General features: G+C 32.4%; 4 protein-coding genes across 5 annotated transcripts in view; 1 reads left to right on the top strand and 3 right to left on the bottom strand.

The window, feature by feature from the left end:
• Positions 1 to 2774: 2774 nt before the first annotated feature.
• LOC134721544 (adult-specific cuticular protein ACP-22-like) lies at positions 2775 to 6955 on the bottom strand. The gene is made up of 2 exons (XM_063584635.1): positions 6869 to 6955; positions 2775 to 3473 (listed from the first exon to the last, which is right to left on the bottom strand). The coding sequence occupies exon 2, from the start codon at positions 3401 to 3403 to the stop codon at positions 2942 to 2944; it is 462 nt and encodes a 153-aa protein (XP_063440705.1). The 5' UTR covers positions 3404 to 3473; positions 6869 to 6955; the 3' UTR covers positions 2775 to 2941.
• LOC134721543 (ras-related protein Rab-13-like) overlaps positions 6316 to 26257 on the top strand; it is a 75461-nt gene continuing 55519 nt past the window's right edge. Inside the window, exon 1 of one of the 2 annotated variants that reach the window (XM_063584634.1) lies at positions 6316 to 6439. In XM_063584634.1, the coding sequence (XP_063440704.1) occupies positions 6375 to 6439 (65 nt within the window). In that variant the 5' untranslated portion in view covers positions 6316 to 6374. The remainder of the gene's footprint in view (positions 6440 to 26257) is intronic. The other variant, XM_063584628.1, reaches the window with a different exon arrangement.
• On the bottom strand, positions 11000 to 12888 carry LOC134723553 (rRNA 2'-O-methyltransferase fibrillarin-like). Its single transcript, XM_063587135.1, has 2 exons — positions 12688 to 12888; positions 11000 to 11451 (listed from the first exon to the last, which is right to left on the bottom strand). The coding sequence occupies exon 2, from the start codon at positions 11440 to 11442 to the stop codon at positions 11038 to 11040; it is 405 nt and encodes a 134-aa protein (XP_063443205.1). The 5' UTR covers positions 11443 to 11451; positions 12688 to 12888; the 3' UTR covers positions 11000 to 11037.
• On the bottom strand, positions 19437 to 25624 carry LOC134721542 (PE-PGRS family protein PE_PGRS26-like). The gene is made up of 2 exons (XM_063584627.1): positions 25496 to 25624; positions 19437 to 20033 (listed from the first exon to the last, which is right to left on the bottom strand). Exon 2 carries the CDS (start codon positions 20022 to 20024, stop codon positions 19476 to 19478), a length of 549 nt encoding a protein of 182 aa, XP_063440697.1. The 5' UTR covers positions 20025 to 20033; positions 25496 to 25624; the 3' UTR covers positions 19437 to 19475.

The raw sequence follows: 26257 nt of genomic DNA, 5'->3' as shown, positions 1-26257 counted from the left end.
AAACATTTGAAAGACGAGGATGCATAAAAACGCAAACAACTGAGGAGCTTTATGACCAAATTAAAAAAATCAAAATAAAGCGAAATCCATTTAGGGTCAACTTTAACTAAGGGAACTGAAAGAACTTTTTAACGGACAATATTATAAAGAGTGGTTTTAAATAATGTTTGCAACTCTGTACTAACTTCTGAGCTGATGATAGACTCGGATGAAGCCAGTTCACAAGCAGCGATGCCGTTCTGGTAAAGGTAAATCAAGAAAAGTTCTTAGGAGCACTGCTGTATAAAAATAAAAGCAACAATATCAATTGCATGCGCCAGAACCGCTTTTCTTGACTTACCTTCACCAGAGTTGAATATGTGAAAGCCAAGGATGTGTTTAAAACTCAGGGAATGAGGCAAATTATATCATAAGTGGAAGAGAAAACTCAAATTATCCCAAAATTGTAATATTCTTTTTAGTCTTGAAATCCATTTGAAATTTGAATAACGCCGGAAAAAAATTAAGAATATTTAGATGAAACAAGAGAAGATACCTTAATAATACTTGGACTTGAAAATAGATAGATCATCATTGTGAATATTTTATCATTTTGTGCCTTCGTTCCCTTGCATTTATTAGTTTAATCTGACGGTCCCAATATTCAAATTACATTGGAAGCACATACAATCAGTTAAAATGCAAAATAGTTTTCCATATGAAAAAGAAGATGTGGTATGATTGTCAATAGGACAACTTTTCAAAGGAGACCACACGACACAGAAAGTAACAACTATAGGTCACCAGACTACCTTCGACAATAAGTAACGCCCATTCTGCATAGTCAGCTATGAAAGTTTTTATATAAGTTGTTTTTAATAAAAAGGTTTGTGTTCATTTTAAAGGATCAGTCACAAGTTTTACCCACTTATGAAGTCCTCTCCTGCATGTTGACAATTTGATATTAAAATCACATTAGATAATCAACTAGTCTATAATATAGTCAGGAATATGGTCATTGTTATATTATAGTTCGTGTCTGTGTGTTACATTTTAACGTTGTGTTTATTCTGTGTCGTTTTTTCCTCTTATATTTGAGTGTGAATTCACATAAGACGTGTCACGGTACTTTTCTATCCCAAATTCATGTTTTTAGTTTTGATGTTATATTTGTTATTCTGATAGGATTTTGTCTAATGCGTTTTCCTCGGTTTTGGTTTGTGACCCGAATTTGTTTATTTTTTCTGTCGATTTATGAGTTTTGAACATTGGTATACTACTTTTGCCTTTATATAGATTTATAATTTCTAAAATGAATATGAAATATTCAATTTGATAAATTATTATTTATAAGGAAGCTATCAAAACAAGAGCTTCAAGTGTTGAAGTTGAAATTATCACTTCGTAAAATTTACGGTAGCCACCACGAGTTGGTTCCCATTTATGGAATATCAGTTTCAAAGATGCTGGCAGAAATTTTCCAAATGTCTTACTAAATGTAATCCTGTTTGTTTTCCCCAAATGAGACGCACAGAATAAGCTTATTACAGGATTTGTAATATTACCATGAGCTGCACGACGATCTGCCATATTTGGAGTAGTATCTACTTACCTTTCTGCTGTACTTGAGGTCATCCAAGTTTTTGTTGTGGTTCGTGTTAAACAGTCTCTAGGGTCTGTGCTGTGTTCTGTGCAAGCACTGTTGTGTGTCTGTTTTTCTTTTTTAGCCATGTCGCAGTAAGTTGAATTTTGACTTAGGAGTTTTAATGTCCCTTTTATAATTTTAACTCTCTTTGATAATAGCTGCACTTGTAGGATTTAGAAAGAAACAGAGAGGTAAAAAACGAAGACGGAGGAAAAGTGAAACTTTAGAGTTCGGAGGCAAAAAGTATTTATTGCATTTTCTGATTTATTAGTAACATAATTCAATACAAAAATAAAGAGCTAATACAATTTTTGCATGACGGAGCTACGGTTGTGTTCTTTAATTCAATAAAAAAAATATCACTCAACTTATGTTTTTATAGATTAAAAAGCATTATTGTGTCATCAATGTGAAAGAAGAGAAACAAACAGTCCTAGGCCTACAGTGATATGGTTGTAAACTTATTTAACAGTTACATTTGTACCATCAACTGTTTCATATCATAATCTTTGTAACTTATTGTAAACATGATATGTTATTTATATTTACGGTAACGTTACTTAAAAGGAATGTTGTTCAACCGGTCGTGTATACAAACTAGAGGCTTCATGGATCCTGTGTCGCTCACGATATTTTTGTTAACAATTGTTGCATGAAGAAATAATGCAAACATTTGCTTTAGTGTCAGAGATAATAACTAAAAGCCTCTATGTTCTGTTTTTATGCCATGTCGGCCTTGTTGGTAAGCAAGCAGGGTCATCGGACACTTTTTTTAAAATATATACCTCAATAATGATTGTTGGCAGAGTTTTGTTAAATTTGTCTCAGTAGAGAAGAAGATTTTTGTAAAAGTTAATGACGACCGCTGACGACAGACGACGGTTGCCAAGTATCGTGAAAAGCTCACGTTGACGTTTAGGTCAATGTGAGTTAAAAAAAAGTATATGAACTATGAGAACTATAACATGTGTTCGTTAACTTTATTGTTTCTTTTTATTTTGTTATGCTTTGTCACATACTATAAATATGTAGTGTAATGACAATAAAGATTTGAATTTAAATTTGTTAAGTGTCCTTGTTATATATAGGACGGTCGAATCTAACATAAGGCAAATATAAACAATATATTAGCAATCGAATTTATTTTGTCTCAAATCTCAGTCAATAGAGAAATAATAAAGACGTGTGTAATTACATCTTTATTCATATAATATTTCCTTATCAACACCAATCGTAATTCTTTAATTTTTTTTTTTATCTAAAATCTGATTTATTGCTCTTTTGCTATTATAATGCTGTTCACCGTAATTCTTTAGTTTATTTTGTTTCTTTGTCTTTCTTTTTATCTTTTTTATCCTTCTTTTTGTCTTTTTTGTCTTTCTTTTTCTTCCACGGTTTAATCTTATCAACATTCTTCATCTTTCCCACATTAACATTAGTAATTACATCTCCACCATCGCCTCCTGCTCCAGGACCACCGCCGCCACCACCTCCGCCGCCATTAATATTTAAATTAAATCCTTCAAGGGTTGTCCCGTTTGCTAACTTAATCTTTTGTCTGTCGCCTTTATTCTTGCGAACATTTTTTATTTTCTTGATATTCAGGTTAGTGATGACGCTTCCACCGTCTCCCCCGGGACCAATTCCTCCAATTCCTCCACCCCCTCCTCCAGAAATATTCAAATTTAAACCATTATTGTGACTTTTCTGTCCACAGATCAGCACAGAACAACAATTGTAAAAGATAAGGATTGTTAATAAACCGTTTGCAACTTTCATTGTGTATAGAGTAAAACTTGGTCTTTATGACTGTTTTTCATTAGTTCAGTTTGTCGTAGCTTCGTACAATCTATTAAAAATAAAAAAAATAAAATAAATATATAAATGCATTACATGTATAGACTGAGGTGAAACACCTTTCTTAAATTTGCATACCCATTTATATTATCCAATGAAATGAATTTTGAATCATTACATAGAATCCGTATGATTTGTCATTGTCATTGTCAATTTTTTTTTGTAATTTGTAGATTATAATGTTTTAAGATTGGGAAAAGAAAGGGGATTTTATTAAAATACAATATGTAATTTTACATACTTTCGTGTGAATTGGCTTGCATAGCTTCTGTGCCAGTGGTTATTATTGTGTTATGTTAAAGGATGTGATTACTAGATTTTGAAGTTGATACTATAGGTCAGAAGAGCATTACTATGGATTTTCTTACGCCCTGGAGTAGATTACCTTAGCCGTATTTGGCACAACTTTTTGGAATTTTTGGGTCCTCAATGCTCTTCAACTTTGTATTTGTTTGGCATTTAAACTGTTTTGATCTGAGCGTCACTGATGAGTCTTATGTTGACGAAACGCGCGTCTGGCGTATTAAATTATAATCCTGGTACCTTTGATAACTATTTACACCACTGGGTCGATGCCACTGCTGGTGGACGTTTCGTCCCCGAGGGTATCACCAGCCCAGTAGTCAGCACTTCGGTGTTGACATGAATATCAATTATATGGTCATTTTTATAAATTTTCTGTTTATAAAACTTTGATATTTTCGAAAAACTAAGGATTGTCTTACGCCCAGGAGTAGATTACCGTAGCCGTATTTGGCACAACTTTTTGGAATTTTTGGGTCCTCAATGCTCTTCAACTTTGTATTTGTTTGGCTTTTTAACTGTTTTGATCTGAGCGTCACTGATGAGTCTTATGTAGACGAAACGCGCGTCTGGCGTATTAAATTATAATCCTGGTACCTTTGATAACTATTTACACCACTGGGTCGATGCCACTGCTGGTGGACGTTTCGTCCCCGAGGGTATCACCAGCCCAGTAGTCAGCACTTCGGTGTTGACATGAATATCAATTATATGGTAATTTTTATAAATTTTCTGTTTATAAAACTTTGATATTTTCGAAAAACTAAGGATTTTCTTACGCCCAGGAGTAGATTACCTTAGCCGTATTTGGCACAACTTTTTGGAATTTTTGGGTCCTCAATGCTCTTCAACTTTGTATTTGTTTGGCTTTTTAACTGTTTTGATCTGAGCGTCACTGATGAGTCTTATGTAGACGAAACGCGCGTCTGGCGTATTAAATTATAATCCTGGTACCTTTGATAACTAATGGAACTCCATTTTGAGATATTTGATTCTTTTTAAATATTATTGTGTTATAACTATGGATGTACTTAAATGAAATAATAAAAAAAAAACCCGCTAGAATTTAAAATAATACTATAAATCAGAGGAGCATGAGTTAAGGAACAAATATGCGAAAAAAATTGATAGGTTATCGAACTCCTTTTTGAGATATTTGATTTTTGAAATATTATTGTATTACATTTATGGATGTAATTAGTTGAAATAAAAAAAACCGCTAGAATTTGGAATTGATACTATAAATCAGAAGAGCATTAGTTAAGAAACAAATATGCCACACATATTGATAGGTTATCCAACTACGTTTTGAGATATTTGATTAAAAAGATATAATGGTGTTATATCTTAGGGTGATTTTAGTTGAAATTAAACTAGCATTTGAAATTGATATAATAAGTCAGAAGAACATTAGTTCAGGAACAAATAAGCCAAATATATTGATAGGTTTTTAACATCGAGATTTTTGATTTTTGAAATATGGCGAGAAAGACTAACCTAGTGTTTACCTTAGTACACGATGGTCAATATTACAGTCTTCAAGCGTTAGAAAAGAAAGCGAGAATCTGCTAATATTTTGGTAAATGAACTGGTATGAGCAATCGAAGATTTACAAGGAAAGTAAAATTGGTGGTTATACATGGGGAAAACTATTTTACCTTATATTGTACAGAAAAATCCAAGGAGACCGAACATATAACTCAAATTCCTAAATATGACTTTTAAAGAAAAGTGCATCCTCAAAAAAGTTTTTGTTATTTTGATAATATGGTTTTGATGACAAAATGTTGTAGTCTCTGCTATTTGTTTAAAGCTGGGATATTCAGAGCCTATATCGTTAAATACCGTATGTTGACTTCTGTATGCGGTTTTGTTTGCGTTATTGAAGTGCTGTTTCAGCAAAATTAAAGTAACAGCTCCATTATTCATAGCGAGGCAAATGGTAAAAAAGTAAAAATAGAAGACATATATATATTTAGGTGAAAAAACACGCATGACCTCTTGAACCTAGAAACAAAACCACAAACAAATTAATTAAACAAAGCACAAAGCTAACTTGAAGTATGTCCGGTTTGTTTCATGTACAAAGTTGATCTTGAAATGGTTATAAAACTTGTAAATTTTAAATATTGAAAGATTTGACGATTTTCTAACATTTTTACGAACAGCATTGTCTTGTCCAAGCCTTTACTTTGCCTTTTAATGCGAGCTGGGTAAAACAAGAAACGAAAAACAAAAAAAGAGGATTATTCATATTAGTAAAAACAATATAATATATAAAACAACTCGTTTGAAGATTTTTTGTTAAGCGGAACATGTTATTTGTCGATATATAAAACTTGTCCAATTTACGAAATTACAAAATAAGATGTTTTCTGATATAAATTAAGCAATCGTGAACCTCAGAACGCTGCGCAATTTATGGTCAATTTGTTATGAAGTTCTGTTACAAAACATTTTTATTTTTTTCAGTAGTAATTATATATTAACATGTATCCTTGTTATGTTATACTTACAGGAACAATAAGACTGATGACACTACAAAGTTAACAACCAGTTTTGTAGGAACCATGAACAGAGAAATACATAAATGCATGCAAAGACAAAGTTCGTGACTTCCATAGTGAATATCTACTGCAAATTGGTGCAATGGTGGTAAGCATGATTTTTTTATTAGACGACTGAATTTATATACAGTTTGTATCATATACCGGTATGAAAAAACATTTAATTAAGGAGAACGCATGTTTCTCAATGAATCAGGGTAACACTTTAAGGCCTTATTATACATAACATTAGACGAAGAAACTTTAATGAGGAATAGACTAGATATCATAAATTAAAAAAAAAAAAAAAACTTTAGAAAGTTTGGAAAAGCAAAGAGAAAATAAAAATCATATATCTTATAAAAATAAAAAAAAAAAAAACAACATTAGAAAGTTTGGAAAGCAAGAGGAGAAAAAAAAACAAATATTTTAAATACCGTGCGTCTTTGATATTCCGGTACAAACTAACATTTAAAAGAATACAAAATTACTAGCCTTACGATTATATAAAATAATCAAAAATATTTAAACATATTACCTTTCTTCCTAAAGTTTCATCTACACTTTGAAAATGCACCTTTTAGTTCGAAATCGCTTTTGGTTACCATCATATATCCGGGATTGCAAATGAAAAATTACATGCATTTTTTGCTTTTTCTTAAAAAAAACATGCAAAGATTGTGATCTTGACATAATAACATGGAAGTGATATAATGAAATACATCCTATTTAAGTGCGATTTTATTATATAATTTTAATTGCAGATAATAAAATTGAGTTTTAGAAAGTCCGTATATGATGTGTACCTGAAAATTTGTTTAAGAGCAAATGGGTACCAACATTTATCGTATTACTGCAGATAATTTTTTTAAGAAATTTATTTTTGTATGAATATAGCCAAAATAGTTGAAAAAAAGGGTTTGACATGCATTTTAATGAGACTTTTACCCAACACTATACAAATAGGGACATCTGGAGATCAACATATATTAGCTATGTACGTTCTTTAACAATAGACAAGTGTTTTAAGATTCCACTAAAGTCAAAATATAGGAAGCATAAAAACATCTAAACTTATTTTTCAACCTATAATGAAAAAAGTCCTAAACTATGGAAACATATCTTCATTTAGACATACTTAACATAAACACACAGTGTAAATTGTTAATAAACTTGAAATTGTTATGTTGTGGCCAAACCGGTTCTTGGGGTGAACACTGAATTTTCCGAAAAATCTGGAGGCCTGCTAGACGACTTAAATTGTTCAAAATTGGTATGGATGAATACTGTTACATGTAATGCAGTACAAGCTAATGTTGTTTTGTCAAATAAATATGGTTCAATGGCATGTTTGTCCAATTTATGTATTGTACCTTCGATATTCGTTCACTTAGATACATGAAATTAACTGAAACTCATAAACCAATACATCTTCTGAAAAATCAACATTAGCTTGTAATGCATTGCATGTAACAGTATTAGTCCATACCAATTTTAAACAAACTAAGTCGTCTAGCAGGCATCCAGATTTTTACAAAAATTTAGTGTTCACCCCAAGAACTGGACAGGTTATTAACATCTTAATATTTTTTCAAAACTCTAGGCAAGTCGTAGACAAATTTAACAGGCTACAATAGTTCTACCACCTACTACAAAACAAATCGTTATGAACTTACGACAACCATTGACGAGGTTTCTGATCTGAGTTGGGTGTTATCTCTTTTTATTTCGATCTGTGGAAGATGGAATTTTAACAGATACAATATGCACTATTACCGTCAGATTAATAAAGGAACAAAAAGAGCAAAAATAGAATATAGGTCAATGTGCTTGTTCCTGAGATATTAGCCATTGAAATTTGGTTGGAAATGTTCTCTCTTGATTGTTCTTAGCATTATCATTGACAAGTTTCAGTTCTCAATTTTTTTTTTTTAAATAACAAAGATTTTATTAGGCTTATAATTATACATGTAAATGATTTATAAAAAGAAAATTTGGGGTCAATGGGCCAATTTTTTTTAAGGCATTCAAATGTATAAAACAAGCTTTATTAAGAGGATTCCGAAAATCTGACAAAACGTTAACATTTAAATTTTGTTTTATGATTGTGTAGTAGTTTCAAAGTAAAAATTTGTGCGAGTTTAATAAAGTTCGACATAACACGCATTTAGAGGATTTGACATATACTTCGTGGTTTTCATTAGATGTATATTATAGGCGAAGACATCAAAATTAGAGCGAGCAAACAACTCAAAATTCGAAAACGAAAAAAATGAATGCCAAGTGACAGGTGAACAGATCAACCGTTGATGGATATCTATAAGAACAGCGAGCACAACATCATAACTGAAAAATTACATTAGATGTATGTTTCATTATAATACGCTTTTCTGATTGGCTACACTACAATCTCGCGTTATTCATTAAGCAGATTCATTACACAATAAAAATTATCGTTCATGATGGCAAGAGGTCCCACAATAAAGTGCACAGGTAAATTAAATAAAAACTTGATAAAAATCGATCCTAGCTAAAAAATGTAATTATAAGTATTGAATGCTTCTTTTCGTAACTTCATAGGGTTGTAAAAGCGTTGACCGAAGTACATTTTGTATGAAGCGCGGCAATGTAGTTTCAAAAAGAAGCATTCAGTTCTTACATGTGGAACCATTCATACTATAATCTGTTTCCTTAATAATGACAAAATTAATTCTTTGATTGCCTACCACATTCTTTATTTTTCGGCATACACTGAAAGTTGTCAGTTTCTCTAACACCTCTTACCCTATTTCGATTGACACTGAAAGCTCAAAAAGGTATCAACCTTTTAACTAAGTCAACCACCTATTGGGATCATCGGCAACCACGCGGTGATGTACTTTGTTAACACAATGGGTATAGAAAAGGCTAAATGGCAAAGTAAATAGAGAAAGGAAAAACCACAAAAAGAAAACTAAATTCATGAAATTTTGAATTATGTTTCATGCTTAATGTACTTTTCATATCATCTGTTTCATGCATATCAAGAAACATCCACAATTGTTGCTCATAGATTTCAATCGAATAATCCACTTGATATATCAAAGACATAATGTATGAAATATAAAAATCTCATTCGAACAATACCTTCTTATTTTTTTTTTATCGAAGTAGTTCTTTATCTTCCTTAAATGAGAGACGCACACTTTTCTTTTTTATTCAAACAAATAAATAAAAATAAAACCACCAACGTTTTAGTAAAAGAATTTTTACGATGTTTTTGAAAGGACTGATATATAAACATTAACTGTAGAACAATGAGAAAATCCAGAACCTCTCAAACATGTTAAAGGTCTTAAAATAACCCAAGCATTCCCACGATTTTGCCATACTTTTTTCATTTTATGATTGAATGATCGAAGTTAGTGTAAATAATCAAGTAAGGGACGAAAGATACCAAAGGGACAGTAAAGGACGTTGTTAAATATTACATGCACTTTAAGAACGGGAGCATGTTGATACTTAATGTAATTAATATTTTTATAAAAACCAGATTTAAGTTTCGAATGATTTATCGGAAATGTTTTAAATTCGAAAACATCATATTTCTCTTGTAACCTTCGCAAGGATAATAATAAATTGCTACTTTCTTTAGAATAATATCATGACGTAATTCAGCTGTTTATATATCGGTCGAAAACGTTTAGTACTCAGCTGACCATTAGTTTTAAGAAATGGAGGTTGAAGGTCATATAGAGAAACAATGCACATAAACAACTTGTTTTCTTGTATTCATATATTAATAAAGTAATATAAAGAATATAGAGATGATTTATGAGACAATTGTCACTACCTTATATCGTACTACAATTGACCTGGATGTAAGTTACTATTATTAAACCACACTCTCGCGTAATTAAAAAATCATTTTCATACAGAAAAGGAAATACAAAAAAAACATCAGTCAAAGAGAGACAATCAGTTAATTCTTATCTTATGCAACAACTAGTGCTGTGGTAAAACATACAATGTATGTGCAGTGGTTGTCGTTTATGTGGTTCATAAGTGTTTCTTGTGTCTCGTTTTTTATAAAGATTAGACAGTTTGTTTTTCCGTTTGAATGATTTTACACTAGTAATTTTTTGGACCCTTTATATCTTGCTGTTCGGTGTGAGCCTAGGCTCCGTGTGGAAGACCGTACCTTGACCTATAGTGGTTTACTTTTTAAAATTGTGACTTGGATGGAGACTTGTCTCATTGGCACTCATAACTATATCTATGTAAATACATATTGCACGAAGGTTATCATGAAAGGGTAAGGCACACAATACCAAATCGTTTGCGAAGTTTAATGCAAAACCTGTAATAGAAAAGATGCCAAGCAAAATATTGTCGTAAGATTTGATTGGGATTAAACTTTAAAACATTCATCACTCTTTTTACAAGATCTGGTAGTGTTATAAGGGTGCCTATCCTATTTACAACAATTATTACATTATATCCCCACGTTATTTACATATTATTCACATTTCGCAAATCAATCAATATTTGAAGAGGATATAGAAATCGAGTCACTCACAGAAAACATGTAAGGTATACAAAGTTAAATTACTACAATCTGCGTTTTCTAACTAAATGCAACACAGTATTGCGATTAAAATAGCAAAATTCTGACATAAATCAAAACATATGATATTTGAAGTTTTATTCCCTTTAAAATTAAAATAACTAAAAACGTCTAAATCCACCAGCATGTCCTAGTGATCCTCTATACTGACCCCCGCCTCGTCCTAGTCCTCGAATTTGTCCTCGCCCCCAAACTTGTCCTCTCCCTCGAACTTGTCCTCTTCCTCCAAACCCGATGTTTTGTCCTCCTCGTCTTCTACCTTTATTATTTAATCTGCCTTTACCTCCTTGTCGAACTCCGTTTCCGTTTACTTTTATACCTCCTCTTCCAACTCCTTTTATGACAATCTTAGTATTGACATCGCCACCTCTACCGCCAGGTGCTTGATCACCACCACCGCCGCCTCCTCCGCCACCAGTTATGTCGACATTTACTTGAGCAGTTACTGAGTTGAGGTAAAATACAACAGATATCGAAGCTATCACAATAATGGTTGCACAGTTCATAATCCGTCACTGAAAAAAAATCAATAGAATCTATATATAATTATGAGACATTATAAGGGAAAACCCACTTCCTTTATACCTAATTTGAGCTGATTTGAAAACTTTCGTGAAAATACAAATTGTCAATGTGCATTGTGAGAACTAGTATTATTTTTTTTATTTCTATATGTTGCTTTGATATATGTCTATTATGAAGTATAAAGGCCGATATTTGGGTTGTCACTTGTCGAACAGGATATGTTTACCCTTCCAGTGCACCTGCTATACCCTTGTTTCTTTTTGGGAGTTCGAGTTGCTCGTTTTTAGTTTTCATTGCTGGGTTTTGTATATTGATTTGTGTCTTTTTGTCGTTTTTCATTTTTGACCATTGCATTGACTGTTAATTTTCCACTTAGGAGTTTGATTATCCATTTAGTATATCCCTTCTCTTTGTAAGGCCAGTCAGGCGTCATTCAGTTTTAACAGATCATATACATAGGTCTGAATTTGCTACCCATAATTGAAAATAGATAACGTATTTAATGCGTTTAACTACATGATTTTTTTTTTTTTTTACTGAAATCGTAATTTTTCTTTGTTTTTTGGTTTGTATTTTTTAAACATTTGTCTAACTTTAGAATTGTGTCCTGGACTGTTTAATAATATCTGGTTTTTAATTAGACTTTAACTATATGTTACATTATAAACCTAATCCATTCACCCTATAGCGCATGCTCAGTTGTTCATGATTATTTAACGTTATTTCTTGTTTTATTCACATTCAATTATAAACATAATTGGTTAAAAAATATATATATATATCTTTCAGAAAGGTCTCACTCCGCCTTGTCTAAAATGGTTTATAGAAACAATGGATTGTATTGTCGCCTCAAACTCGGTATGCTTTTTTTTTTATATAAATGTATAAGCTTTGGTTGACTACATCTTTTAAATGGTCGTCCTGAATATGCACGCAAAGGCACAAATCCATTAGAAAAAAATTCAAGCAATCAAACCCTCAAAGTATCTTACTAAAACATATTTCCTTTTTTGGTCATTTTCATTTCAAATTTGACCTCAACAACAAAATAAAATAATGAACTAATTTCCTCTGTTTCCAATTGAAGGTTTTACAAAAAGTAACAACGGTAAATAATGAAAGTCGATGACAGCAAGTATAAATCTTCTTTAAATAAAACTCCGTACACATTAGAATCGCCATGCTAAATGTTTAGTTAAATTGATAATTATTTTAACTATACATACCCAAATATGCGTATAAAGTTGATGTTCTATATATAAACGACGTTTAAATCTATTTTCAAACCAGAAAACCAATTATTAATTTTTGAGTAATACTGTAAGTGGTAACACTTATGTCTGTATTATAACTTCAGAATCGTCCAACCAATATTTTGGGTTTGTTTATATATTTTATTGGAGACAATATGACGGTCAAGCTTGACATTTAACCTTTTTTGTTGTAATTTGAGACAGTCAATTTATTAAGTAAATGGATAAACGACGCAGTTATGACGAGTGCGCATATAATAGGTCGGTAAATACCCCGATTTTTTTAACAATTTTATTACCTGCTTTGCACTTGAATTTTTCCTTGGAGTTCAGTACTTTTGTGATATTACTTTTTGCAAGCACATACGCTATTATGCAAAAGTCGGGTTTATTTGATTTAACTAAAATAATAACGAAATATTACAATTTCCTTTATAAATTAACTTATGCACACTGCGGACACGATCCTCAGTTTGGTTTATATCTTCCAAATTCGATTGATGAGATATAAGCATCGATATTAACAGATTAAAACTACTCAACCGTATGTTGGACGTTGGTTACCTGGATAAAATTTACTTAGTAGTTAGAGTGATTTCAACTTAAGTTAACGTATTGAATGAAAACGAATATGCAATAGTTTCAACCTTTACTTATCTTTCAAAATATACACCGTATCGTCTACATATAGCCTAACTAAATAGATTCACAATTCTGCTATCAACTGACAAATGTGTATGTTTATTTTTTTACCCCATCTTCCATTAACAATGAAACCAATTTTGTCAAATATTTCGTCTCCTTAAATATAATCAATTTCGTTATTTTCAATTCAACTTTAATGCATGAAGTAAAAGTAATACGCATATAAGTAACCTAAAAATTAAGGCAATAGGAGTATACAACTGTTCAATAGTCATAAATCGATTAGGTTAAAAACAAATCCAGGACACAACAAAAAAACTGAGAGATATACATCAACATTAAGTGAGAAACAACGGAATGACATAAACACTGAACTTCTATAAAAATAAACGCCAACATAATATATTTTATAGATACGGCCTTTTTTATAACAATTGCCATATTCCTAACATGATACAGGACATTATAAGAAGAAAAGGTGGGTTGAGCCTGGTATTATAACAATTGAATAGTGTTTTTTCCAAACATAACTTGTGTGTCCGACCACCGTTGTTCAGACAGTTTGTTTACCCTGTGTTCATTTGCCTTTATTCTAAAATATTTTCTTTATTGTAAACGAAGATCTATATAAAATTTGAATTTTGGAATTCATATACATTTTACTAATGCAAAAAGGGGGCGATAAAATCCTATGGTGCATGTAGAGAGAGTGTCACTCTATCTGTATGTTTACGACCCCTTGCAACTTCTTTGAGGTGCTATAAGTTGGAATGAAGATGGAAGTCTTATCCCCTTATCCTACAAAATCATGGTTGACCAACTGCAAAATGTATACATGATCTAATGATTGTACATATTGTTTAATATCAAACACGGTACCAGAATCACGTCTCTATATGCGCATTTCGACAATAAATGTCTCTTCAGAGTTGCTCGAGGCCAAAATATTTAAAATCCCAAAGCTTATCAAGCAGATCAATATTTATTAAGCAAAAAGGACAAAACAATATAGACAAAAAACAAACAAACAAAACAACGCGGAAGTAATTAGAGCTTTGAATGAGAGAAATATAGTCCTTGATTTAAAATAATTTCCAAAATTTTGTAACAGCAAATTTTGATAACGCAAATCCATATCATCATGCCAGTACCGTAGTATTGGCTTCTGGGATGGAGTTAGTCTTAGGAACTATATGTCCACAAGCAGAGGCATCGACCCAATGATAGTATTTACATAAACGTACCAATAGTGTTGAACAACAAAATTGCAGATGCCAATTTCAACAATTAATGTCTCTTTAGTGATGCGCGAGGCAAAATGTTTTAAAAATCCAAAGCTTAAAGAACTATAAACCAAAAAGGATTATTCATGTTTTGGGATATTTGTAGCAATACATTATTCAAACAGCAATGAATACATCGTGTATTATAATACCAACACAACAAAATAATGAACTATTTATTCAACTTTAAGAAGGGTTTACGTTTTTTTTTTATTCTGAAGGTTTATTTTGAACTGTGCAAGCATAACACAATTTTTTTAACAGCAGAGAAATTTGCAATAAAAGATTTATCGTTTATTTATCACATCTAAACAAGAAATTGCAATGCAAATACTCACAGTATCATCCAAAGGTCAGAGAGTAATGGTTACTTTTATATATATGATATACAAAAAACTACAATAAACAAGAGGCTCTCAAGAGCCTGAATCGCTCACCTTAATTCTTTTGGTTAAATCTCTCATCAATGATTATTTTGGCTTTTCAATTTATTTAAATGTTTTTTGGATCGTCCTATTTTCTTCAAAAGCAAAAAAAAATCATTTTCTCCTATGTTTTATTTTAGCCATAGGAGCTATGTTTCTTGACATACAAGGAAATGAAATATAAAATTTATACTAGATACTCTGAAACTCTGAAACTCATTTAGCCTAAGTTTGGCTGAAATTGATACAGCAGTTTCAAAGGAGAGGATTTTTTAAAGTAAGTCAACATGATGAACAAATTGTGAAAAAAGTCTTTAAAGGGCAATAACTCCTTAAGAGGTCAATTGACAATTTTGGTCAAATTGACTTATTTGTATATCTTACTTTGCTTTACATTTTTGCTATAACCAGTTTATCTGTATCTATAATAATATTCAAGATAATGACCAAAAACTGCAAAATTTCCTTAAAATTACCAATTAAGTGGCAGCAACCCAACAATGGGTTGTTTGATTCATCTGAAAAGTTCAGGGCTGATATATATTAACCTAATGAACATTTTTACCCCTCTCAGATTTGCTCTTAATGCTTTCATTTTTGAGATATAAGCCAAAAACTGCATTTGACCCCTATGTTCTATTTTAAGTAACGGCGGCCATGTTTTTTGATGGATCGAAAATCTAAGCACACACTTTGTGCAGGATAATCTAAGGAACAATCATGCTAAGTTTTATCCAAATCCATTCAGTAGTTGGTCCTCAATGCTCTTCAACTTTGTATTTGTTTGGCTTTTGAACTTTTTGGATGTGAGCGTCACTGATGAGTCTTATGTAGACGAAACGCGCGTCTGGCGTATAAAAAAATTATAATCCTGGTACTTTTGATAACTATTTACACCACTGGATCGATGCCACTGCTGGTGGACGTTTCGTCCCCGAGGGTATCACCAGCCCAGTAGTCAGCACTTCGGTGTTGACATGAATATCAATTACATGGTCATTTTTATAAATTTTCTGTTTACAAAACTTTGAATTTTACGAAATACTAAGGATTTTCTTACCCCAGGAGTAGATTACCTTAGACGTATTTGGCACAACTTTTTGGAATTTTGGGTCCTCAATGCTCTTCAACTTTGTATTTGTTTGGCTTTTGAACTTTTTGGATGTGAGCGTCACTGATGAGTCTTATGTAGACGAAACGCGCGTCTGGCGTATAAAAAAATTATAATCCTGGTACTTTTGATAACTATTTACACCACTGGGTCGATGCCACTGCTGGTGGACGTTTCGTCCCCGAGTGTATCACCAGCCCAGTAGTCAGCACTTCGGTGTTGACATGAATATCAATTACATGGTCATTTTTATAAATTTTCTGTTTACAAAACTTTGAATTTTACGAAATACTAAGGATTTTCTTACCCCAGGAGTAGATTACCTTAGACGTATTTGGCACAACTTTTTGGAATTTTGGGTCCTCAATGCTCTTCAACTTTGTATTTGTTTGGCTTTTGAACTTTTTTGATGTGAGCGTCACTGATGAGTCTTATGTAGACGAAACGCGCGTCTGGCGTATAAAAAAATTATAATCCTGGTACTTTTGATAACTATTTACACCACTGGGTCGATGCCACTGCTGGTGGACGTTTCGTCCCCGAGGGTATCACCAGCCCAGTAGTCAGCACTTCGGTGTTGACATGAATATCAATTACATGGTCATTTTTATAAATTTTCTGTTTACAAAACTTTGAATTTTACGAAATACTAAGGATTTTCTTACCCCAGGAGTAGATTACCTTAGACGTATTTGGCACAACTTTTTGGAATTTTGGGTCCTCAATGCTCTTCAACTTTGTATTTGTTTGGCTTTTGAACTTTTTTGATGTGAGCGTCACTGATGAGTCTTATGTAGACGAAACGCGCGTCTGGCGTATAAAAAAATTATAATCCTGGTACTTTTGATAACTATTTACACCACTGGGTCGATGCCACTGCTGGTGGACGTTTCGTCCCCGAGGGTATCACCAGCCCAGTAGTCAGCACTTCGGTGTTGACATGAATATCAATTACATGGTCATTTTTATAAATTTTCTGTTTACAAAACTTTGAATTTTACGAAATACTAAGGATTTTCTTACCCCAGGAGTAGATTACCTTAGACGTATTTGGCACAACTTTTTGGAATTTTGGGTCCTCAATGCTCTTCAACTTTGTATTTGTTTGGCTTTTGAACTTTTTTGATGTGAGCGTCACTGATGAGTCTTATGTAGACGAAACGCGCGTCTGGCGTATAAAAAAATTATAATCCTGGTACTTTTGATAACTATTCAGAGGAGAAGATTTTTTAAAAGTTAGCAAATATGATGAACAAATTGTGAAAAATTGTCATTAAAGGACAATAACCCCTTTCATATACATATTAACGACAGACATACGTACTACAAACATTTTTGTTATCACCTTTCATATACATATTAACGACAAACATACGTACTTCAAACAGAGCTTTATCCTCTGTTTTTGTGTCAATTAAACAACGAATTGCCGACCGCCGTTTCTACAAATAACCTATCATAATAGCAATTATTGTTTGTGTACGTGTTCATGAACCAAATTCCAATAAAATCAAAAATATTTGCAATATATGTATCATCAGTTCCTGATGAGTTGTTAATTTGTTATAATACATCTTGTCAATTAATTTGTCAACAACAATATTGGTTTACAAATTACTTGTGTTTTTGGCGTTCTCGGTTCTACTTTTTCTGTGTTTTGTTTTTCTTGCACTATCGTTTTTCTGATTTTCATTTTTTTAGCCATGACGTTGTCAGTTTATTTTCGACTTTTGGGTTCGAATGCCTCTCTCGTACTTTCGCCTATCTTTAAATTGTAAATTAAACAGTTATCAGTTTACTTAATAAGTTTCAAATACAGAGTAATTAATTAATTTAAATGTACATCGCATACCAATCACGTTTACACAGAAGTCTTGATTAACAAACAACAGTAAGTTTTTACGGCTTGTGATGAGTTAATTATTAATCCATGAAAGTGTTGATCCGTGTTAAAACGCCGTTACAAATGTCTCTAATCAGTTGCGTAGGGTTCACCGCAGGTCACTTAGATTTTGTTCTTGTTTAGAAATATGATCTGGTCAACAATTTCAAATGAAAGACTGTTTGAATTCTTATTTTTTTTTACAAGTTGTACACATGAAAACATTCCCTTGGAAGGAAATAGTGTTGCTGGTTCTACTGTAACAAATAGTATCCCCAGGATAAACATGTTTAAGTTGTTACTTGATTTTGTTTAGTATTACGAAGGGGATATTTCAACGGAACTAAAGTCAGTGGAAATGTGAAGAGAAATATCTCAAGATGACAGGAAAACGAGTATCCGAGTACTAAAACTGTACTCGAGTACTCGGGCTTCCGACCGAGTACCTGAGTAGTCGAGTACTCTTTGCCATCCCTAGTTATAATATCACACCTTTACATCATTGCTGAAATGTAAGTTTGTACACAATTCTTTGACGAAAAAAAAAAACCGATTAGAATCCAGCATAACTTTACATGTACAATGTATGTTACTCGTTTTATTTAGTTACATATTTGTTGTTTTTTAGTGATTAAGATTATAACACAATGTTGACTGCTATACCCCTAATTTTAACATTTTGTTCGTATTATGTCTGTTTGTTTTGTTTACGTATCGTTGTCAATATAATGGATTATGATGCGACTGTCATACAAGTGAAAGGTTTGGCTAGCTTTAAAACCAGGTGTAATCTACCATTTGCATATAAGAAAATGCCTGTACCAAGTCACAGTTGTTATCCCTCATTTGATGTGTTTGAGCTTTTGAGTTGGTCATTTGATGAAGGTAAAATGAAAATGAAAATCTATTTCGAGTTTTCATTGTATGATTCATTTCAGATTGGCTGTTTGAAATATAGTGTTTTACATGTTATAGATCGTAATTTATTCAGAATTTTGAATTTAAAAAATTCTTCAATTTTATTATTTCTCAACTTAAAAGAAAATAAGATAAATGTATGATGTCATATAAAAATACAGACAACGTTAAATCGGGCATGCCAGTGTTGAATAAAACATTTTAATTCGTAGTTATTTTCATCAGACGTTTTAGTTTTATTCTTACTATAAATATAATGATGTATCATAGTCACTTTGTATGATTGACATTTAGCTAAAACGATAATGTGCGATACTCTTCAAATTTGAGATGCTTTTGATATTGATCCTGGTGTGTTTCCTGATGCTGACTGATTGTTTATTCAGTCTTGCTAGGGAATGGAATGCCTATGTATATGTGATTGTAAAAAGAATACTCGGACATAGAAATAAAACAAATGATATTTGTCGATTTATTGTCTTTGGATATTTAAATAATTAAAATCGTCTAACCCTTGGACTAACAGCATTTCCCAGTAACTTTCTAACTTGTCTTCTTAGTCCGTTTAATAGAAGTCCCCCTAGTCCTTGTCCTCCAACTTGTCTCCTCCCTACAAATGGTCCTCTGCCTCCAAATTGTCCTCTCCCTACAACTGGTCCCCTCCCTCCAACTTGTCCTCTCCCTACAACTGGTCCTCTCTGTCCAACTTGTCCTCTCCCTCTACCTCCGATAACACCTTTTCCGTCTACTTTTATACCTGTTTTTCCTCCTATATCAACTTTTTTTCCATTTACTTTTATAACACCTGCATTTTCTCCTTTCCCAACTGTTTTTCCGTTTACTTTAATTTTGTCTCTTTTTCCTCCTCTACCTTTTTTTATGACAATCTTAGTATTGACATCGCCACCTCTACCGCCAGGTGCTTGATCACCACCACCGCCGCCTCCTCCGCCACCAGTTATGTCGACATTTACTTGGGCAGAAACAGAGTTGATGTAATACACAATAGATATTGAAGCTATCAAAAAAACGATAGAACAGTTCATAATCTGTCACTGAAAAAGAAAAAAAAAACACATTGATGAGACATTAGGGAAATCCCACATTCTTACTTGAACTGATTTGAAAACATATCTGAAATATGCACATTTTCAATGGACATTGTGAAAGATTGTGTTCCTTTCTAATTATATTTTATGCTTTTATATATGCTTTGACATCATACGAAAAATATAGGCAAATATTTCTTGGGTCACATGTCGAGCAGTATATGTTTTTCTTTACCCTTCCGGAGCACCTCAGATCATTACGGATTTTTTGGTGCGGTTCGTCTTGCTAAGTCTTTAGTTTATGTTTTATTTTGTGTACTGTTGTTTGTCTTTTTATCGTTTTTTTTATATTTGACCACTGCATTACCTGTATGTTTTTGACTAATGAATTTGGTTATCCTTTTTGTAACTTTAATCTCTCTTTTTGGTCTAACCAGGCGTCATTCAATTGTAATAGATCAACTACACAGAGTTGTATCAAGCCAAGTCTCTAACTAGATCTTAAAGTATCGACTCTTCGTTTTAGAGCATATGTGCAGTTGTCGTTTGATTTAAGTTAACCGAAAAATCTCTTATTACTACATACTGCAAATTCAGACATTATTGCGTGCATTTATGATTGCGATTTTGTCATTTAAGACTAAAATTCGATTTTTATTTTTACGATAGTGAAAAAATTCTGTATAGTTCTAATAAAAAAATTCAAAATGCGAGTTTAAACAACCCTGGCGCATTTTTCGCAATAATTTTTAAATTAACAGTATTCATAAATAAAGTAATAGTTTTTATTGATAAAAGTATTTCCAGCCAAAATACATGTAGTACTTACAGCCTAAATCGCTTTGCAATAAAAAAAAATTAAATGTTGTCACTTGGTTAAATCTTTTTAAAATTTCCAAAACACTTATTAAGAAAGTTCTAACCCGATTCATTTGCTCGGAGGCTATTTAAATTGTGTGCATACCTTTTGAGAAATTTATAAATTAATAAATTGTAAATTTTATACAGTGCGATAGGTTTAGGGATTATAGCTGATTTACAGAACATACGCATGCTACTAAAAGATTTCCAATAAATCAATTACAAATTCAAAATATTACACATATTTGATAAACAAGATGTTGTTCGGAGGAAAAGTTTATTTTATTGTATAACAGTTAAGGTGGCTAGGGCGTATTACTTAAAATTGATAGAATGTTTTGATAAATTGTCAAAATGAGGTTTTTATCATGCTTTTTTCAAAACTGTATTAAAAAGTATGGGTCACCAGACTTTTTTTCACGCTACAGGTTGTGCAAAATTGTCAGATTTTGTATAGATTATACATAGAAAATCAAATTTTGTGTGATAAAAAGAAAACGTACTATTAGAACTTTCAGATAAAATGTGAGAATATTGAACTTAAAACATGCTTTCAGATAAGAAAAAGAATAAAATGGGGTCACCGAACTTGTTTTCTTGCTACATATCAAAATAGGTAAATTCATAACACTTTCTATTATTAATTTAGAATAACTTTATCCGAGTTATATCCCATTATTTGACAAAGTTGAAAAAAATCTAATCAAACACAAACAAGGTGTTTTTGAGAAATTACAACTGTATAGAAATTATGATAAAACACACAATTTTCTATATTAATATCAAAAGTCTTTCACATAAATTACATCCAACTCTCAAAATTTGCACATTTCATCAAATATCTAGACCAAAGTTATCTGATTCTTCAAAATCCAGGATGGAGGAAGACACCCGAGCCACCTTAAGCGGTTATTCTTGATTGACGCTAGTCCTGAGTATGCGTGAAAAATTGTGACTAAACATTAAGCAAAACATTCAGTCAATCAAATCATCAATTCAAATTTAAGGGAAACAAGTTTCGGTTATCTATTTTTTTTTCAAAATTTACTTCAACAACAATGTTTAGAGATTATTGACAACTCATATCATAAACATATTATCATTGAGTAAACTCATTGCTTAATTCTTATGGTTATGTTCCAGTAAGTTTCAACGACTTTTGGAATTTGTCCCTGTGACTTAATGAAATAAGTTCTTGGGGGAAATAGTCATCTGACTAGTATATATATTTGTTTAGGGGTCAGCTGAAGGACGCCTCCGGGTGTGGGAATTTCTCTCTGCATTTAAGACCTATTGGTGACCTTCTGATGTTGTCTGCTCTATAGTCGGGTTGTTGTCTCTTTGACACATTCCCCATTTCCATTCTCAATTTTATATAATGTAGAATAAACCTAATTATTAATCTCTAAAATCGCTATGCTGAAATCATTTGTTTTCTTAAAATGTCATGTCCCAAGTCGGGATTATGGCAGTTGTTATCACATAGATCGTTTCTATGTACGTTGGTGTTTGTTTCGTTTTCCCGTCTTATAGTTGATGTGTTTACTCAGTCTTTGTTTGTGACCCGTATTTGTTTCAGTTAAATTGATTTATGCCTATTGAAAAGTGGTAAACTACTATTGCCTTTTTTTTTGTTTTTTAACTGGTTACAAAAGACGGTTCAGTTTGATTAGACATATAACCCGATTTGTTGTGACAGTCCATTAATTAAATGAATTGATAAACAACGTAATTGCGATGAGTGCTCCTTGTTATATACTATATGTTAACATATCGTTTGTGGTAAATAGTCAAAAGTCGGGAGGAATGGTTAACAATAATGATTTACAAAAACCCAGACCAACCGGTCTTTACCTACTTTGCTATACATTTGTCATTGTTTGATATTTTTTTTTCGTAAAGTGTCCATTTTTTGTATAATTTCCATGTTAATTCCATCCATAAAAAGGAATTTCTATAATCAAAGGCCTTGATTATTGGACATATTAGACATGTTTTTATTTTTTAGGATAATATAAACGAAGAAATTGGTCACCGCTTCATACGTAAATCTTTTTAACAGCTTGAACACTAACGTCTGGGTGAGCATACGTTTTCTTACTGTTCAGAAGCGATATACATTATCATATAATCATTATATAGACTGCAATGTTGACTGAGTAGAAGTTGTAGTACGGACTGGGTCCTCTTCTTAAACGCCATTACGAATTTTAGATCATACCTTATCCAAAAATACCTGAAACCATGACACAAATTTGTTATCATAAACCATGACAAAATTTTGTGATAGTAAACCAGGACACAATTTTGTTATCATAAAACATGACACAATTTTGTAAGCATTAATCATGACACAATTTTGTTATCATGAATCACAGGCTCTTAGGGGGAACAGATTCCTCTTTTTCTATTTTTTTTTGTTTTGCCTTATTGATTTTTTTTTAACCCTCGGTCACACCTTACCGGATAGCTCGCACGGACGCCTAACGGATAACTTATTTTCAATCCGTTCATGTCCGTTAGACGTCCGTTCTTATCCGTTAGACGTCCGTCCATATCCATTGCATGTCCGTTAAGCGTACGTTTTATCCGTCGACGTCCGTTCTGTCCGGTGGAAAATTTTGAGCATGTTCAAAACTTTGAACGGACATCCAACGGATAAAATGTCCGTTGAACGTCCGTTAGGCGTCCGTTTTGTACGGTGCTCATCCGTTTCGTTTCCGTTTGGTATCCGTTCAGTGTCCGTTATACATCCGTTGGAGGTCTGGAAGATAAATTTACCAACGGACTTCTACCGGACGTTTAACGGATAAAACGGATGTTGAACGAATGAGAAACGGACTTCTACCGGACGTATAACTGATAAAACGGATGATGAACGGATCTGAAACGGATAAATGCCAATTGAAAATTTCGCGTCAGAAATGCCAATTATTGGTATGTCAGATTTCTGAAGGTTCATGAATTCTTATCATTCAAAATCGATCTTAGAGTAAAGGCAACGTCTTCACAATCAAACAGCTCTTATTCAGGCCACACACTGCCCTTTGGCGGCATTTTGAACAAACCAAAACTAGTTACACAGAAACCTTTTGAATATTTATGCGATTTACATGTATTCTTATTGTCGTCTTTAATTTTTCCGTATATCTTATTCATCCGTTTTATCCGGTACGCTTCCGTTAGGTGTCCGTTCTATGCGGTACTCGTCCGTTGGATGTACGTTAGACATCCGTTCTGTCCGGTACGTTTCCGTTAAACGTCCGGTGCATATCCGATGTGTGTCCGTTATGCATTCGTTACACGTCCGTTTTATTCGGTCAGTATATCAACGGACTCCAAACGGATAACAATTTTGTCAACGGACAACTTTTATTTTCATCCGATAGCCGTCCGTTCGTGCTATCCGGTAAGGTGTGACCGAGGCTTTAGTAAATATTCATGATATTTTAACTTATCTAATGTATTTTTGCTCTTTTCCATACGATATTGAAATGACAGTAGTAAATAAAGTTGACCCTGCAAAACAATAACATAGGGTTGAGATTTAGTTCACTTCTACCGTTGATTGATGGCGTTCAATTTTGTCGCTTTTTATGGACTTCCCTTTTTGTTATTGACTTGAATTCGGTATTTTTGGTAAATGTTTTTTTTTCATAAACTACTCTCATTGTAGTTTAGTTTAAACATATTTATTTTTTTCATAAACTACTCTCATTGTAGTTTAGTTTAAACATATTTATTTAAAGTGGAATGGGGGAAAAGTGCTGCCTTGTAGCGGCATTATCCTGCTCCTTTGCAAAATCTACAAGGGTGTCTTTTACGTGCAAGAGATATGGCTCTCTCTTAACACGGGTCAACCATGTGGATCGTTCCCTTCCGACGGACTATCATCGTTTCCTCAAGACCATACTCGCAAATGGTGTCAAGGGAGAGCCGAAAATTCAGTCTCTGAAATTTTGTCATTGTAGTATCGTATTAAAAAAGCAAAACACAAAAGTGAAAAGAAGGTAAATTTTCACAGAATATATGCAATTGAGAAACGAGCAAAAATGAATTTTCATATAGAAACAGGGGATCCATTCTCCAAAGGTAAAATGATTTGACATTTTGTTTTCTTAAAAAAATATTTTATCATTATTCATATTTTTGATAAATTTTGTTTACGTATAATAGTTCAAGAAAAATACAAAATATTTTCTAGTAATAAGTTTTTTCTTATTCGAAGAGAAAATAATCTCAAAAACTAAATTGTGACTTTTATTGTCCGTGATTTTATACAATTATAGTACTCTTCTCTGCATTGTTTTTACATTGATTTTGTTAAATGTTATTTACGTTTCCGCATTTTATAATATAATATATATTATAATATGTCAGTGTGTTTATTTATCTCCGTGTATAATCATAAGGTAAAACCTATCATAAAGACGTCAACAAATTAATTCACAATTATGTCAAAATGTTTAAACGCTCATAAAAAATTATGTAAATATGTAAATTAGCCTATCTTTATATTCTAGATAAAAATGTGTAGAAAGAACTATTAATTATTACATAAAAATGTGTAGAAAGAATAATTATCATACAAAATAACACAACTTTACCTGGTTCTCAAATGGTTGGTCGTTCACGTCTGAACTTTTACAAACAAGTGCGAGGAAAATAAATAAATGTCAAATTTATTACAAGGAAACACAACATGAATTTATTGTGGACGTCAACAAATAATAAATACCTTCTCTTTACATGTCACCATCATACAATGTAGCTATAAAGAAATCATCATATTTAGATGGCTTTGTGACGAGGAAATTCATTCATACCCCCAAATCATTCGCTACTAATGGCCTGAGATCACAGTTATAACGTAGAGACAATACATGGAAATTTAAAAAAAAAGCACCTGCGCTTTCTCAATAATATTTTACAGTGTGTTGTACTACTTTTGGGACAAATTATATCAAAATTATTCAAAACTTCATCAGCTATAACTCAAAATATGGAAGTTTTATGTATAGGGGGTCTTGGAATCTTTTGACAGCTTCCGAAATGCTCTTTTGTCCCTTTTTCAGTTAGACAAAAATCACTTCTTTACTTTAAAATTTATGACCCAAATGGTTTTACAGTGTAATTTTATCACCCAATGTGCTATTTGAGACATGAACATGATGACATAGATTTGGAAGGGGTAAAGAAAAAATTGCAAGTAACACACTGTCCATTCTAGGGACTATATTCGTATAAAGGACAATAACTGTGTTCCAAGACCTAAGCCAGACTGAGTTGTTTATCTAATAGAAGTTGACGTTATAGAATAAGATGTGGTATGTCCGTATGAACTTTACACCTCAGTCCGAATGAAATGG

The sequence above is a fragment of the Mytilus trossulus genome, chromosome 6, assembly GCF_036588685.1.
Source record: "Mytilus trossulus isolate FHL-02 chromosome 6, PNRI_Mtr1.1.1.hap1, whole genome shotgun sequence".
Classification (NCBI taxonomy): Eukaryota; Metazoa; Mollusca; class Bivalvia; order Mytilida; family Mytilidae; genus Mytilus; species Mytilus trossulus.
This window is presented reverse-complemented; position numbering and strand designations above follow the sequence as displayed.